We start from the raw sequence: 16,833 nt of genomic DNA on the forward strand, positions 1-16,833 counted from the left end.
ACCAGCACCAGCCTCTCTACAACATCCTTTCAGGCAGTTGTAGACAGCAACGAGGTCTCCCCTCAGCCTCCTCTTTTCCAAACTAACCATCCCCAGCTCCTTCAGTTGCTCCTCATCAGGTTTATTCTCCAGGCCCTTCCCCAGCTTCCTTGCCCCCCTCTGCACTCACTCCAGCACCTCCACATCTCTTCTGTATTGAGGTACCCAAAACTGGACATAATACTTGATGTGTGGCCTCACCAGAGCTGAGTACAACTCTATATGCTTTGCTATGCTCACCACTATGCTTTGTAGTTATTGTAGTACATGAATTGCTTTTCCATTTAAATTTTCCATTGCTATCTTATCCATTTGTGTGATTGTTATTCTTTTGCCCCTTTTGGAGCAACAGAGCAATCTGTCCCACTCTAAACTAGGATGCTGGCAGACAAGTAGAAACTAAGTGACCACAGGTAAATCAATGTGCTTTGAAGCAAACCCAGGCTGGTTCTTCACAGGCAGGAACACCTTCGGTGTTCTTACATTTTAAAAGTAATGACCATCAAGCTAATAAAACAGTGACAAATTCTCCTTTCACCTACAACACCTTGTCATTGCACAAAGTAATGATTTATTGTGCTCTGCTACTCCTTACAGTGTGTAAAAACATGTATGATAAAAGTAATATTTTGCTCTTGTTTTTTAGAACAGACCAATTAGTGGAATTACTCCCACGGTGCCAAGGAACTTTCTGCAAGGTCATTTACAACAGGAATGCAAACCTGCCGTTTGTGAACTACCATGGGGACCTCTCGTGGTGCAAAACTAGATGAGCACTCACCAGGAAAACGCTGATTGCATCCTCCAAGGAGGAATTACACCTTCGAGTTTAATGCCATGTCCTTCAAGATCCAGGGGCGATTTAAAAATCACACCTGACACACAAACTGCTGGATCCTTCTGAAGGCCAACACACAAATCACTTACCTGCTGTCATCTTGGACTCAGACAACTTCAAGGTTTTGCTTCTGGCCGTGCCTACAAAGTCTGCTGATACATCAGCAACTCCTGGAGAATAGCTCAACACATTTTTACTTTGAACAACCACCCAACAAGCACATTCCTGACTACAGAACAATCTGTTCCACATCAAGTAAGACTGCTGCACACCAGATGTGTGCTCTAAGGTCTGCAGGGTACCATTGCATGCCTTAGGAAAACCTAGATTGCTCACTTAGAAATTACCCTCAGCTTACAAATCCAGAAAACAATCAGCCCCGTTATTAAGGACACAGAGCTGCAGAAGAGAGCCCAGAGGAGGCCACAAAAATGATCCGAGGGCTTGGAGCACCTCTACTGTGAGGACAGGCTGAGGGAGCTGGGGTTTTTCAGCCTGGAGAAGAGAAGACTCTGGGGGGACCTTAGAGCTGCCTTCAGGTCCCTGAAGGAAACTTCCAGGAAGGCTGCAGAGGGACTTTTCCTGAGGATGTCTAGAGACAGGACAAGAGGGAATGGTTTGAAGCTAAAGGAGAGCAGGGTTAGAATGGATCTTAGGAAGAAATTAGAGTGAGGGTGGTAAGACCCTGGAACAGGCTACTCAGGGAGGCTGTGGCTACCTCCTGCCTGGGAGTGTTGAAGGCCAGGTTGGATGAGGCCTTGAGCAGTTGAGTGTAGTTGAGAGGTGATCCTGCCCATGGTGGGGAGGTTGGAGAACATGAGCTCTAAGGTCCCTTCCAAACTGAGCCATTCTAGGTTTCTGTGATTAACCTAAGGCCTTACTTTAAGGAAAGCATGTCCTGGCAGCAAGCTTTGCATGGGGATTTGGAACAGTTCTCTCCCTTGTTCATCTAAAGCAATTTCCATTTAGTCAAGCTGAATTAGTCTTCCCCACAACAGTTCACTCACCATCCAGAAAAGGGCTCCAGTGGCAGATTCCGAGAAGTGCTCTATAGTAGACAGCACACTGAAGACTAAACAGACCAGCACCAAGAGAAAGCTGGAAAAAGAAAACAAAGTTTCATGACTCATCAAGTGGAAGTGTAAACCCTGGGTCGCTCATTCAACTTTTTCCATCATAACTACTCTGTGCTCAATCAGGTAATTCTTCCTACTCAAGTGAGTATCATCACTTCACCTTCTAAGCCACATGGAATCAAACTGGCAGGAAGGCTGAGCAGTGTTACATCAGCAGGTACAACTCACATGATCAGCATAACCTCCTGCAGAAGCTTGGCAGAGCAGATGTGTCACATTTCCCTGATTGCTGCATAGGTTCTTTGATGCAGTAGGAAGGTGCAGTAAGTGACAATGCATTAACCAAAGTAGAATCCGACATGTGCATGGAATGAGAGACATGGAGAAATATTCCATAACTGCATTCCATCAATTCAAAACACAGGTACAGCCACTGCCAGAGCATTTCTACTGTCACCATTCAGGCAAGAAAAAAGTTCAGAAGTCTCAAAATGTAGACTTCTGCCCCGCTGAGAACACACCTGCAATACTACATCCAGTTTGGGGCTCCCCAGTTCAAGACACAGGGATCTGCTGGTAAGAGTCCAGGGGAGACTATGGGGATGATTGAGGAACCTGAACTTCTCTGCCATGAAGAGAGACCGAGAGCCCTGGAGTTATTTAGTCTGGAGAGAAGGCTGAGAGGGGATCTGATCAATGTCTGTAAATGTCTGAGGGGTGGGTGTCAAGATAAAGGTCCCAGGCTCTTTTTGGTGGTGCCCAGTAATAGGACGAGGAGCAACAGGTACAAGCTGGACCACAGGAGGTTCCACCTCAACTTGAGGAGGCACTTGTGTATGGTGAAGGTACTGGAGCCCTGGAGCAGGCTGCCCAGAGCGGTTGTGGAGTCTCCTTCTGTGGACACATTGTCTCTGGCCAAGACATTGCACACATGAAGTAATAAGGGTTCTGTCAGCACTTCATCAGCTAGGATTCAAGGGCACACTTTGCTTTCCAAGTCTTATGACTTCAGTTTTCACAGAATCACAGAATATTAGGGCTGAAAGGGACCTCCAGAGATTATCCAGTACAACCCCCCTGCCAGAGGAGGATCACCTAGAGCAGATCACACAGGAACTCATCCAGGCAGGTCTTGAATATCTCCACAGAAGGAGACTCCACAACCCCCCTGGGCAGCCTGTTCCAGTGTTCTGGCACCCTCACAGGGAAATAATTCTTCCTCCTGTTTCCATGGAACTTCCTGTGCCTCAGCTTCCACCACTGCCCCTTGTCCTGTCATTGGGCATTGCCAAGTAGAGCCTGGCTCCATCCTCTTGGCACTCACCCTTTACATATTTATAAACATTAATGAGGTCACTCCTCAGGCTCCTCTTCTCCCAGCTGAAGAATAAACAATTTACACTTTTCCAGTCCATCTCTGGACCTTTCTGGTCCCCCTGGAGGACTCAACTCTATGGTTTTTTAAAGGCACTATCCACAAACCATGACCGTCATGAAATTCAACATGAAGAAATGTCAGGTCCCGCAGCCGGCATGAGGCAGGCCCCAGCCCACGCTGTGTGCAGATTGCCCATCCCTTGTGTTGCAGCCCTTGTAGTCCTGCCAGCGTGGCCAGTACAGTGCTGTGTGAGGCAGGACAATCAGTGCCATTGGGTTACTAAGGGACCCAGAACTGTCAAAAGGCTACTAATAGAATCATAGAATGGGCTGGGTTGGAAGGGACCTCCAAAGCTCATCCAGTCCAACCTCCCCGCAGTCAGCAGAGACATCCCCAACTGTATCAGGTTGCCCAGGACCTCGTCCAGCCTCACCTTGAATATCTCCAGGGAAGGAGCCTCAACCACCTCCCTGGGAAAACTGTTCCAGTGTTCCACCAGCCTGCAAGTTTTGTAACTTGCAACTGAACTGTTGCTTCCCTCCTGTATTTGTGAATGGAGACTCTCTTGCCATTTCCAGAACACACTACAATCACCTAAGGACCCTTTCACTTGGTTCGTGGCATTCTGTATTCTGCCCAGTGAGTGTCATTCTTGCCCAGGGAATGAAAAAGGCACCACTTTGCCAGCACAGGATAGGCTGGACACTGTGGGTTCCAGAGAGTCAGTGACCTGCTGGAGAGAGTCCAAGGGAGAGCCACAAGGATAATTAGGGGACTTGAACATTTCCCTTATGAAAAGAGACTGAGAGCCCTGGGGCTGTTTAGTCTGGAGAAGACTGAGAGGGGATCTGATCAATGTCTATCAACATCTGAGGGGTGGAATGGAGGAGGCCAAGCTCTTTTTAGTGGTGTGCAGTAATAAGACAAGAAACAACAGGTTCAATATTGAACATACAACATTTCACCTCCACATGAAGAGAAACTTCTTTACAGTGAGGGTGAGGGAGCACTGGAACAGGCTGCCCAGAGAGGTTGTGGAGTCTCCTTCTATGGAGACTTTCAAAACCCACCTGGATGCATTCCTGTGTGGACTACCCTAAGTGATCCTGTTTTGGCAGGGGGTTTGGACTTGGTGATCTCTGGAGGTCCCTTCCAATCTCTAATGTACTGTGATTCTGTGATATTCCAGTTTCAACATTCTCCTTTCCCAGGTCCAAACCACAAGGGAAAATTTTCCTGGTAACGTCAAGCAGAAAGTTCTTCTCTTTGTGCACTATCAACAGCTTCAAGCACTGAGCTGCCTACATCTAGCAACCATGTTTGTCACTGTCAGCTGCATGAGACAACAGAATGACACCTACAAGACACATGGAAGTTAAAGGTATAGGTGAAGACACTTGAGACCAGAGCAAGGCAGGCAAGCAAACAGGAGCAGAGGAACCTGTTTTACAGATAAAAGCTGCAGCTCACTTTCATTTGTTATAAGCACAAATGGTCATCACTTCTAACAATTAAGGTTATAGGATAAATTATTAACAACAATAACATCCATTAATAATAATTACTATTAATAATTAGTATTTTCAATAATATTTGGTATCTTGAATTTTTTTAAACAAAAAAAATAATCATAAACACTTGGAGTGTTCTTGACCTATCTTCTTAGTTTTGGTTTCTTAGAAATAAACCAGTGAAAGCTAAAAAATAGCTGTAAATTTAAATAGCTGTGTTGCTAGTAGAACACCACCCTCATGCTGAAGAACTTCTTCCTCAGATCCAGTCTAACCCTGCTCTGCCTCAGCTTCAAACCATTCCCCCTTGTCCTGTCTCTAGACACCCTCAGGAAAAGTCCCTCTGCAGCCTTCCTGCAGGATCCCTTCAGGGACTGGAAGGCAGCTCTAAGGTCCCCCCAGAGTCTTCTCCTCTCCAGGCTGAACACCCCCAGCTCCCTCAGCCTGTCCTCACAGCAGAGCTGCTCCAGCCCTTGCATCATCTCTGTGGCCTCCTCTGGACTCACTCCTACAGCTCTGTGTCCTTCTTCTGCTGGGGACCCCAGACCTGGAGGCAGGATTGGAGGTGGGGTCTCAGCAGAGCAGAGTCAAGGCATAGAATCCCCTCTCTTGCCCTGCTGCCCACACTCCTCTGGCTGCAGCCCAGCACACAGCTGCCTTCTGGGCTGCATGAGGGCACTGCTGACTCCTGGGGAGCTTCTCAGCAACCAACAGCCCCAAGTCTCATTCTTCAGAGCTGCTCTCAACCCACTCTGCACCCAGTCAACTGGGAGCACTGGGAGCCCAACTAGGAGCAACTTGAGTCCAACTGGGAGCACTGGAAGTCACCATTTTGTGCCCCCCACTGCCATTTTGTCTCCCTCCCCCTTCCTCCCCAACACCGTGAGGGTGGCCAGCGTGGCTGAGGCGGGAAGCGCTCCCATTGGCTGCACTGGTCCAGTTCCCCCTAGTTCAGGCTCTGTCCATTTTGGGGCCATTTGGGCCAATTTTGGACCCAGTTTGGGACTTTTCTTCCCAGTCACTCCCAGTCTCTTCCCATTCCCCACCCAGTCCCTCCCAGTCCCACCCAGGTACCTCCCAGTACCCTCCCAGCCCCCTCCCAGTCCCTCTCCAGTTTCCTCCCAGGCTTTCCTACTTCCCTCCCAGTGCCCTCCCAGTTCCCTCCTGAGCCTCCACCCAGTCCCTCCCAATACCTTCCCAGTCCCCTCCCAGTTCTTCTCCAGTTCCCTCCCAGGCCCTCCTAGTTCCCTCCCAGTCCCTCCCAGTCCCCTCCCCTGTTCCCACCCAGTCCCTCCCAATCCCCTCCAATTAGGAGCCATACCTGGAGCACTGGTAGACAACTGGGAACACTGTGCACCCAACTGGGAGAACTGTGCACCTAACTGGGAGAACTGGTCACCCAACTGGGAGCACTGTGCACCCAACTGAGAGCACTGTGCACCCAACTGGCAGCACTGTGCACCCAACTGAGAGCACTGTGCACCTAACTGGCAGCACTGTGCACCCAACTGGCAGCACTGTGCACCTAACTGGCAGCACTGTGCACCCAACTGAGAGCACTGTGCACCCAACTGGCAGCACTGTGCACCTAACTGGCAGCACTGTGCACCCAACTGAGAGCACTGTGCACCTAACTGGCAGCACTGTGCACCCAACTGGCAGCACTGTGCACCTAACTGGCAGCACTGTGCACCCAACTGAGAGCACTGTGCAAGTGAGGTTTTGTATTTATCTGCTGCAGATAAGTGTACTTGAAGCACTGATAGATGAGATGCTTGTGGGAATGCTCTCTCTTGAACAACACAAAAGGGATGGGTGAGGAGGGGACAAACTCAGGAAATGGACAAACTCAGGAACTAGACAAACTCAGGAACTAGTAGACAGAGATATACTCCTTGGCAACCACACACAAAACAACATCTCTGTGGCCAGGCTTAACTCTACAGAGCTGTGTCGAGAGAGCAAAACATTTGTAGGAAAAAATGTCAGCTGAGAAGGACTTTTCCTCAGGGTGTCTAGAGACAGGAGAAGGGGGAATGGTTTGAAGCTGAGGGAGAGCAGGGTTAGACTGGAGCTGAAGAAGAAGTTCTTATGTACCAGGGTGGTAAGACTCTGGAACAGGCTGCCCAGGAAGGTTGTGGCTGCCTCCTCCTTGGGAGTGTTGAAGGCCAGGTTGGATGAGGCCTTGAGCAGCTGAGTCTAGCTGAGAGGTGTCCCTGCCCATGGTGGGGAAGTTGGAGGAGATGAGCTCTGAGGTCCCTTCCAGCCTGAGCCATTCTGGGATTGTATGGTGTCAGTACCACTCTGCAGGATTTGTTTTCACTCCAGAACCAAATCGTTTCACTTCAGAAACATTAGCCTGTGGGGACATTAATGCATATTCACTGCTAGTCTGTTACAAATTTGAGCTCCTAGGATAAAATGGATTGAATTTTTACATAAGTGATGGAAAGAAGTCATCAATAATCTCAAAAAATGAAAATAAACCTTAGATAGCCTGCAGCTTTGTGCCCTGTGGTTAGGTCATTCTGTGCCTGAATTGAAGGATGCTCAGATCAAAGCTCTTCATTAGGAACTCTGCTAACATCTCTCTCCCGAGAGGGCTCTTTGGTGCCAAACAACCTCATTGAGCTAAGTGAAGGGTTTTCATCTCTGAGGTTATTAATTTGTTTTCTCTGTCCAAATGCTTGTTAAAAATACACCAAAGAACCAAACCATACAAACAACTAGAAGAAAGTTAGTATTTCTGCCTCGTCTCATCCTCTGTCAGTATGAGGTGAAGCTTGCCAGCTGGCTCAGAAGCTTTTGGTAAAGCACTGTCAGACAGAACCACTCAGACACTGTGGTTGCATAAACCTCATTTCCTTAGGAAAAGAGGCTAAAAATGAATAGGTATCCCAAGGCATTTTTAGAACAGCCAAACCTTGGAACTTTACAGAATCCCAAAGATAATTCTGTTTAATATTAGTGCATGTCCATTAGCAACACAAATCACTCCACCATGCCATGAACATGCAACCCTAAGCAGTCAGAGGAACATTCCACTTTAATAAAATCAGTAGTTCTTGAGTCTCTTCCCTTTAATTCTGCACAGCCTCTAGTACCTGATGCTTATCCTCATAGACAAGACACCAGCTTCATACTTCTCTATAGCTATTCTAGAGACTAAAGGTAGCTAAAATCAGTAGTTCTTGAGTCTCTTCCCTTTAATTCTGCACAGCCTCTAGTACCTGATGCTTATCCTCATAGACAAGACACCAGCTTCATACTTCTCTGTAGCTACTCTATAGACTAAAGGTAGCTTCTCAGATGTCCAAATAAGTAAGAGTTCTGCTAGCCAGAATCTCTCTGAACTCAACAATAATAATAATCCTGTCTACATTTAGCTCATATCTGGGGCTGGATTACAGCAGTTGTCACCCAATGACCCCTCCCCAGCAGAAAGAAGAGAAAATGCAGAGTTTGAAATGAAAAAGGATTTAGTGGCAGAGCCAAACTGGTGCTGATGTCACTGTATTACAAGCACATCACTGGGTAAAGCAAACAACCTGCTCTCCTCCCACAGATAACTGTGGAAAGGACAGAAATGAGGATGTGTTGGTGCCTTCCAGACAGACAACTACAAACAATCAGCTACAGGCTCCACTTACAGATAAGAACAGAAGCAGGTGAACACTATGCTGACTTACTTGCTCTATGTATTTAGTTTCACTGAGAGCTGCTACACCTGAACCAAAAGATAGCTCATCTGCACAAACAGAACATGCCTGCAGCATTTCTTTTGGGAAGCTGAATGCAGTGAAAAGCAACACCACCACCAACAAAACCCCACAGAAACCAAAACAACAAGAAAAAGTAAAGTTATAAGAGAAACAAAAATAAAAGAAAACTGCAGTTCTTTTATTTCTCCCAATAATCTGAATCCTTTTCTTTTTGTATTACTCCTGGTGATAGAGGCTTTGGTCCATGCAACCTTTTCTAATCTTTTCACAGAATGGTCACAGAATCACAGAATGTTAGGGGTTGGAAGGGACCTCCAGACATCATCCAGTCCAGCCCCCCTGCCAGAGCAGGAGCACCTAGAGCAGGTCACACAGGAACACATCCAGGTGGGTTTGGAATGTCTCCACAAAAGGAGACTCCACAACCTCTCTGGGCAGCCTGCTCCAGGGCTCTGGCACCCTCACAGGGAAAAAGGTTTCCCTTCTGTTCCTGTGGCACCTCCTCTGCTCCAGCTTGCCCCCATTGCCCCTTGTCCTGTCCTTGGACACCCCTGAGCAGAGCCTGGCTCCATCCTCCCCACACTGCCCTGCACATCTTTATCCCCAGGAATGAGGGCACCCCTCAGGCTCCTCTGCTCCAAGCTGCAGAGCCCCAGCTCCCTCAGCCTGGCCTCACAGGGAGATGTTCCACTGCCTTCAGCAGCTTTGTGCCTCTGTGCTGGACACTCTCAAGCAGTTCCCTGAGGTTCTTCTTGACCTGAGGGGCCCAGAACTGGACACAATATTCCAGATGTGGCCTCAGGAGAGCAGAGTAGAGGGGGAGGAGAACCTGTCTCACCTACTCACCACAGCCCTTCTAATCCACCCCAGGATGCCCTTGGCCTTGGCCACAAGGGCCCAAGGTCCATATTGCTGCTGGTTTTGTAAGGATCATGCATTGTTTAAGTGGTACTGGTAAAGTATTATGTCAGGTCTTGTGAAACCATACTCTAAGGAGGGCATTGTCCACATCCTTCCCATGCAGTCAGCAGAGTCAGACAGCAGCCTGCAGGAAGTGTTCTGAACAGCAGCCATCATTCACCCTGAGAGTTGCTCTCCCTGAATGAAGGGCAGCCTGCAGAGCAGCCTTTGTTGCTAGGTAGCTCTGCAGCTGTGAGATGTTTGGCACTCAGACCTGGTGGTCTGCAGGACTCACCAGATGATTGGCAGTGTCACTTTGCAATATTCCATCCATTTTCACATGAAATTCAACAGGTGATTATGGACCCCTAGGAGCGCTGAGTGAACAATGGTAGCCAGCACTCCAAGATGCTGAGCCTGTGTTACTAACCTGACAGAACACCACCAACTCTTTCCTGCCGGGCTAGGTTTCTGCTGCTGTAATTAGTTGAGTTGGCTCTCCAAGGATATCCAAGGACAACTAGAGCTGGCAGGAACAAGCTGTGTGGCTAAGGTGGATGAGGGGAGCCAAACTGGAGGTGGTCTGTTAACAATGGGCTCACTCCAGCCACAGGAAGTTATGGGATATAAAGCCTGTTCTAACTCTGCAATGAGAGCAAGGGCTGACACCCACTGAGCAAGTGGCCAAACCAGCACAAAGCAACCTGGAACAGCTGCAGGTTCTCACTTCAGATTTTGTGGTGTTACATGACAAGGAAGTGGCAGGCCTGAGAACACAACCTAGGAGTCCCTTTCACGGGCCTCCTTCTTGCCTTAGACTTGCCTCCCTTTTCAACCAGGCTGTGGTTTCTCTGCTGCCTGCCAGCAAGCCTTCCAGCTGTGCTAACTCCAGTGGTGATGCTGACATCTGCTCGCTAGAACTGGACCGAGACCAACAGCTCCTTTAGCATCTCCCCACAGCCATTACTTCTTCTTCACTAGTCACTTGGACAAGATTCAGACCAGTTGCCTATAGGTGAAAGGTTCCTTCTCCTGTCATGAATTCCATGTTCCCTCTTTTCCCTAGCTTCCAGCTGTCAGCTCCTACTGTTCCTTCCTCCCAGTGGGTCTGTAAGCTTTTTGACCATGCTCAGCTGTCGCACAGTTGTAGCTCTTTGCGCTTATATCCAGCCTTCTTATCTACAAAAGTTGCTAGCTCCTTTTTCTTCAGCCTTCCTGCTTACATCTGCTTTTCTTTACTCTTGAGCTAGCCTGCTCTGGTATTGCTTTTCCTTCAGTTTCAGCATCACTGGCCCCAGTCTCACCTTCTATGACAATCCAGCCTAGCCTTCTGCCTCTTGGTCCCAGTTTCTCACAGAATCATGGAATGACAGGCAGATCATCTAGTCTAAACCCCTGCCAGACTCTCCTCTGTCCCTGTTTCATCAGAATCAGTATAATAATTTATTCTGCTTCATCACTTCTTAGTCCAAGTGCTACCCACCCAAGCTACTTATAAACATCTGGCTTTTAACTAACAAATTCATCTACCCAACCAAGAGCAGCTGAAAAGAGCAAAATTAGAAGTCACTGAATGTTGCAGAGAAATGGAAAAGATAGGACAAGGTGGTTGACTGCAGTGAGTAAAACTAGCAGTGAGTAAAACCAACAGGACATACCCAAGGGGAAAGGCTATTACAGACTCACCTTGATGCTGAGCTATGAGAGCCAGTCAACCTCAGTGTAAACCTATGCAAACTCAGTGAAGTTTTTAACCAGAACCTATGCAGCACAGGGCTGCACCGTGATGGAGTGTGGCAGTTTAGGCTGGGTGCCCCCTGCCACTGCTGCATGAGATACACCTCTGGTGTCCTGGGTGCCCACCCAATAGGGGTGGACACAGGAAACGGCGTATTTCTACCTGCGCCCTATAAGGCCATCTGCAAAGTCATTCTCTTCCTCTTTCTTCCCTCTCTGCTCCCACAGGAGATGCTCTCTTATCGGGTAATGCCGGGGGAGTATCCTCAAGGCCTCTTAGGCCTGACTAGGCCTAATGCCAGGAGGAGAATGGAGGGGGGGGCAGTCTCAGACCTGGCCAGCCTGAGACTTGCCTAGCAGTGGGAGGGGGAAGGAAGAGCCCTGGGGGGTTTGGTTTTAGCCTCAGGTGGGAGGAAGGGAGGATTGGGAAGCCTTTGGGAATTCTGTGAGGGGTTATGTACGCTTTGGGATACTCTTTGTCACTATGCTTTGTAGTTTTCTGTAGCTTCACCGATTGCTTTTCCATTTAAACTTTCCATCTCTCTCCAATCCGTTTGTGTGAGTCTCATTCTTTTGTCCCTTTCGGGGCAAGAGACGATCTGTCTGGCCTCAAACCAGCACATGGAGACATAGCCTTAGGCTGACACAAGGTGGCCTCCATCACTCACAGAACAAAAGAACATATCAGCAAGCCTTCACCTTTCCTCCCTCAAAACAACTGAAACCAAACTGAGCTCTCTACAACTCCCTGAAAGGACATTGTGGAGAGGCTGGTGCTGGTCTCTTCTCCTAGGTAATTAGTGATAGAAGAAGAGGGAATGGCCTCAAGATACGACTGCGTAGGTTTAGACTGGACATTACTAAGGAGCTTTTCCCATCAGGAGTGGTCAGGCACTGGAATGTGCTGCCCAGGGAGGTAGTGGAGTCACCAAGCCTGGATGTGTTTAAAGGTGGTTTGGATGTGGTGCTTGGGGCTATGGTTTAGGGGTGAACCTTGTAGAGTAGGGTTCTGGGTTGGACTTGGTGATCCTGAGGGTCTTTTCCCACCTGAATGTTTCCGTGATTCTGTTCAGACTGTTGTTACCAGCCAGCCCTTCCGTGCCTGAGTGCAGGTGGGTGCCCAGATAGTGATCATCTCTTTTCATGGGCTTCAGTTACATCTTCCTGCTTCTTGCCTCTATAAATGTGACAGAAAAGCTAGACCATCTTCTTTCTCCACCCTTGGTCTAAGGCAAAGATGGCCTGCAAAGACCTGGCAGTTTAACATTCCCCACCACAGCTGCATCTCTAGTACTTTAATCACCTGCACTGGATTCTGGCTTTGGGTTATATACTCAGAAAGTGGACTATGAGGGTTATATACTCAAAAGGTGGAATATGAGGGTTATAGCCTTGTGCTAGTTTAAGGCCAGCCAGATCCTCTCTTGCCCCGAGAGGGACAAAAGAATGAGACTCACACAAACGGATTGGAGAGTGATGGAAAGTTTAAATGGAAAAGCAATTGGTGAAACTACAAAAAAACTACAAAGCATAGTGGTAAAGATATCCCAAAGCATACAGAGCCCCTTACACAACACCCAAAGACCTCCCAACTCTTCCCTTCTCCCCACCTGAGGGTGTACCCAAACCCTCAGGGCTCTTTCTCCCCCTCCCCCACTGCTAGGCAAGTCTCAGGCTGGCCAGGTCTGAGACTGCCCCCCCTTCTCCTCCTGGCATTAGGCCTAGAGAGGCCTAAGAGGCCTTGAGATTCTCCTCCACCATTACCTGATAGGGAAGCATCTCCCCCAGGGGCAGAGAGGGGAGAAAGAGGCATAGAAGGCCTTTGCAGGTGGATTGATAGGGGGCAGGGTTTATGGGTAGAAACACGCTGTTTCCTGCATCCACCTGATTGGGTTGGACACTTGGGACACCAGAGGTGTAACTTACGTGGCAGTAACAGGAGGCACCCAGCCTAAACTGCCACAACCCTATATCCTGACATTTGGATGTGATTTAAACAAGGACATAGCTGAGTTGAGAAATCCAATTCAAACCAGGCTCACGCTACTTTTTCTGGAGTGAGAACCATATCATAATGAGCTGGACTCTAACATATATTGATATCCAATCCTTGAAGGCTCTTAGATAGCTACCAGAATTGGGTGGTTAGGATCAATGTGATGCTAACAGCATGCCACAGCTGTTTCTCAAGCCCTTGCCTCTTCCTGACTTGTCAGTGAGATCCTCTGCTCTGTTCTTAGGGGGTTCAGGAGTTAAGTATTTCACAGTACTTCCAGTGAAGCTGAAAACACCTAAGTGAGAAGGTTTTCAGGACTGGAAGGGGAAATTCTCAGGCAAACCCACTCACCTCTTGAGATACTTTGGGTTGAAATCATGATTTGATTTATTAGAGGTTGAAATTAAGTAACACAAATTCCAAATTTAATAAGACAAAAAGAAATCCCTTTTCTATGGCATATTATAAAATTACTGAACAAGCCTGAGATTACTCCCTTCAGAGATACTCCAAGCATCAGGCACACTCCAAATGTTACAGAAGATGAGGTTATGCAAGAGGAAGGTCAGCTGGAGCATTTGCTGTTCCCTTGCCCTGCCTGTTTCTGTCAGTTCGGTTCCTTCTAGCAGAACGGGCTCCAGACAAGGACAGGCTCCAGTACCTCTTGGATAGAAACTGCACTTGAGTTATGTGATCTTTGTGGCATATAAAGGACAAAAAGACAGCAAAGGGACACTACACAGCCAGCTCCTCCAGGCTGCACAAGTATCAGTTATATTTGAAAGAAGGGATTTGCGTTGAAAATCATCCTCATCCTAGCAACTCTACATAAATCACCTCAAGCCCACAAATACAACATGGGAAACCTTTAAAAAAATCACAGGTTGTTCTCATTATAAAATTAACTGTACTTTAGATTAGCACTTTATTGTTTTAAGAATGTTTAGCTTGAATGATATCTAATGTTGCTTCTGTAGCTATTGGGATAATGATTAGAACAAACAGAGCACTGGAACAGGCTGCCCAGAGAGGTTGTGGAGTCTCCTTCTCTGGAGACTTTCAAAACCCACCTGGATGCATTCCTGTGTGCACTACCCTGAGTGATCCTGCTTTGGCAGGGGGGTTGGACTCGGTGATCTCTTGAGGCCCCTTCCAAACTCTAATGTACTCTGATGATCTGATATGTCAAGGCAAAGTTCTGGCCAAAAGCTAGGTTTAAAAGGTTTCCTTTCAAGCCACCTCAAAGAAAAAGTTTTTCAAAGAAGTCAGTTCCTGTGTTCTTTCAGTGAAGTTAGGAATCCTTCTACTCTTGATAGAAGAAGAGTTTTTTCTGTTAGTAACAGGAATATTTTCTCCAATTTTCTGCTATGGGAGGGGTGTCTCTATGTATATTTTTGCTCCATTATTTTCTGTCAATGTCTATTGCAGAATCCCCACACATAGTAAAGGGCAACCTCAGTCTGAGATAAAAGCAATGCAGATGATGTAAAAAAAAAAAAAAGGCATTTTTGCAAGACTAGCAAGTCTTAACTTCAAATAGGCTTCATTCATGGCTGTTCACACATTTAAATCCACACAAATGACATCTTTCTAAGCCTCAGCAATTATTATCTAGTACAAGCACAGCCCTTGAAAGAAGTCCTATCCTTCTTGGCAAAGTTTCATGAATCAAAAAGACCTTTTTAAAAAGCCTATATGATTTTGAGGGGTGAAAGGAAGCAAGTATTACCAAATCCATCTATTTCATGCCAAACAGAAGCATTATGGTTCATTCTTGTTGTGCACTGCTCTGGGCAGTTCCTGGCTGCAGTAACGGATAAGGGGTTTCCAAAATGCAGTCAGGCCATAGGAAAGTTCATCTGAGACAAGCAGAGTCATTTCAATATTCTGCTTCTCTTTAAGACATCTGCAAGGACTTTAGGCTCAGTTTGCATTCACTATAGGCAGTAAAACTTTCTCTTGTCTCAGTGGGAACTCTGAGCCCACTGTAGCTGGACCCTTTCCACAGCTGACAAAACATCATTCTGTTAAGCACCATTCAGTGTAGTAATTGAGGCTGGACTGAACTTGGCAGCTACCACAAACAGATCCCAGAAAGAGGGGCAGCTGTGTTAGTGTATCTACCCATATTTTAGAGAGCAAATGGAAGCCTTCATTTCCTCCTTGCGTGTACTCCATGCATGACATAAAGAAAACTTGCTACACTTGTACTCATTACGTGCTCTTGATTGTAGATTGATTCAAACTAATAACGTTAGGATTAAATGTTTGTCCAACCAATTGTTTGTTTTGGCACTTCAGCAGGAGCAAAGTGGACTTATAAAAATGTGGCTTGTCTAATCACAGCGAAATCCTCCACATCTCATGCTAAAAAATGCAGTGTTTGAAGCTAGAACAATGTAAGGCAGCAATAAAATCTGTCATGAGTGTATAGGGCTTCCCCTCAGAAATCTCAGCTGTGCAGAGTCTTTGAAGACAAGCACCATGTGAAGAACAAAAAGCCCTCCTCTAGAAATGATAAGGGAGATAGTGGTGGATTCTCTGAGGAAGTGCCTTTGCCACTGCTTCCAGGGGGATAACTCAGCTAACAGGTTTTCATCCCGGGAGCTCAAGTGCTATGATTTGGGGCTGCTGAAGTGGGCAGTCTCAGGTTTTTCTCACACCACAGATTATGTGAAGTGGTAGGTACTTACACAGTAAAATGGTAGGTAAAACACTTCCATCCACTGGGCCTCTCTAGGAAGTTGTAGACATCTCTCTGCGTGCCAGTTTTAGTTATCTGATGGCTATGGAAACACTTTGCCGCGCAGGCCCTGCGGACTTCACCCTCTGTCGAGGCTGCAGCCTTTGTGCCCTGCTCAGGGCTGCGAGGAATCCCGGATCCATTGTTCACTGAGATTTCTGGTTCTGTGGCCACAGCAGAATACTGCATACTGCTTAAGGTCCCCCTGACTTCCAGCAATGCTGCAGATTTCTTATTTCCATCCAGACTGCTAAGCCGGGAAGTGGAGCCTCGAATCTGCCCGCAGAGGTTATACATTGGGTGCCCAACAGTTTCTCCACTATCAGAAGACATTCTGTAACAAGGCAGAGGTATTACTAACCCTGATCAATATTTCAAATCCTGAAGAAGGTATTGGATGTCCTCCCTGCCTAGGGCATTCTCCAGAAGCTGATAAGATGACTTTCTGGTGTTATCACGGAGCTTCTCTGCAACACAAGTGTGAGCTGTCAGCCTGTCACCTGCTGTCACTCACAGCCTCTGAAATTACATCAGAAAACATTTTGACAATGACACATGATGGACACCAGAAGTAAGAGGAGGCTGGGAAAATAAAGAATTTAAGTCTTCTGGAGGAATACAGAATATTGAGATCTGCTAAGCAGGAAGCTTACAACAGTTTAAGTAGTGCCACATTAGCACAGCAGCAGAACCGTCCTGTAAGCTGAGCCTATGATAATTGTTTTAAGCTAAGAAGTTCCTGAAGTGTCCTGATTAGAGGTGGAACTGTGAAAATTTTTTGCAATTTATAAACTTGCTGCTGCCTGAAACACCCCTGACTGAGGTTTTAAACACCTACATATCAAGAAATCTTGTCTGGACTCTCAATGACAGAAAGACTTTAAGACTAGAAT

General features: G+C 47.1%; 1 protein-coding gene across 1 annotated transcript in view; it reads right to left on the reverse strand.

The window, feature by feature from the left end:
* LOC128981000 (potassium voltage-gated channel subfamily KQT member 1-like) overlaps positions 1–16,273 on the reverse strand; it is a 354,965-nt gene extending 338,692 nt beyond the window's left edge. The window contains exons 1-2 of the mRNA XM_054399631.1: positions 15,891–16,273; positions 1,885–1,975 (exon numbers count right to left, since the gene is read on the reverse strand). Coding sequence (XP_054255606.1) covers positions 1,885–1,975; positions 15,891–16,273 — 474 coding nt within the window. The remainder of the gene's footprint in view (positions 1–1,884; positions 1,976–15,890) is intronic.
* Between the last annotated feature and the right edge of the window lie 560 nt (positions 16,274–16,833).

Source organism: Indicator indicator, chromosome 3 (genome assembly GCF_027791375.1).
Source record: "Indicator indicator isolate 239-I01 chromosome 3, UM_Iind_1.1, whole genome shotgun sequence".
Lineage (NCBI taxonomy): Eukaryota > Metazoa > Chordata > Aves > Piciformes > Indicatoridae > Indicator > Indicator indicator.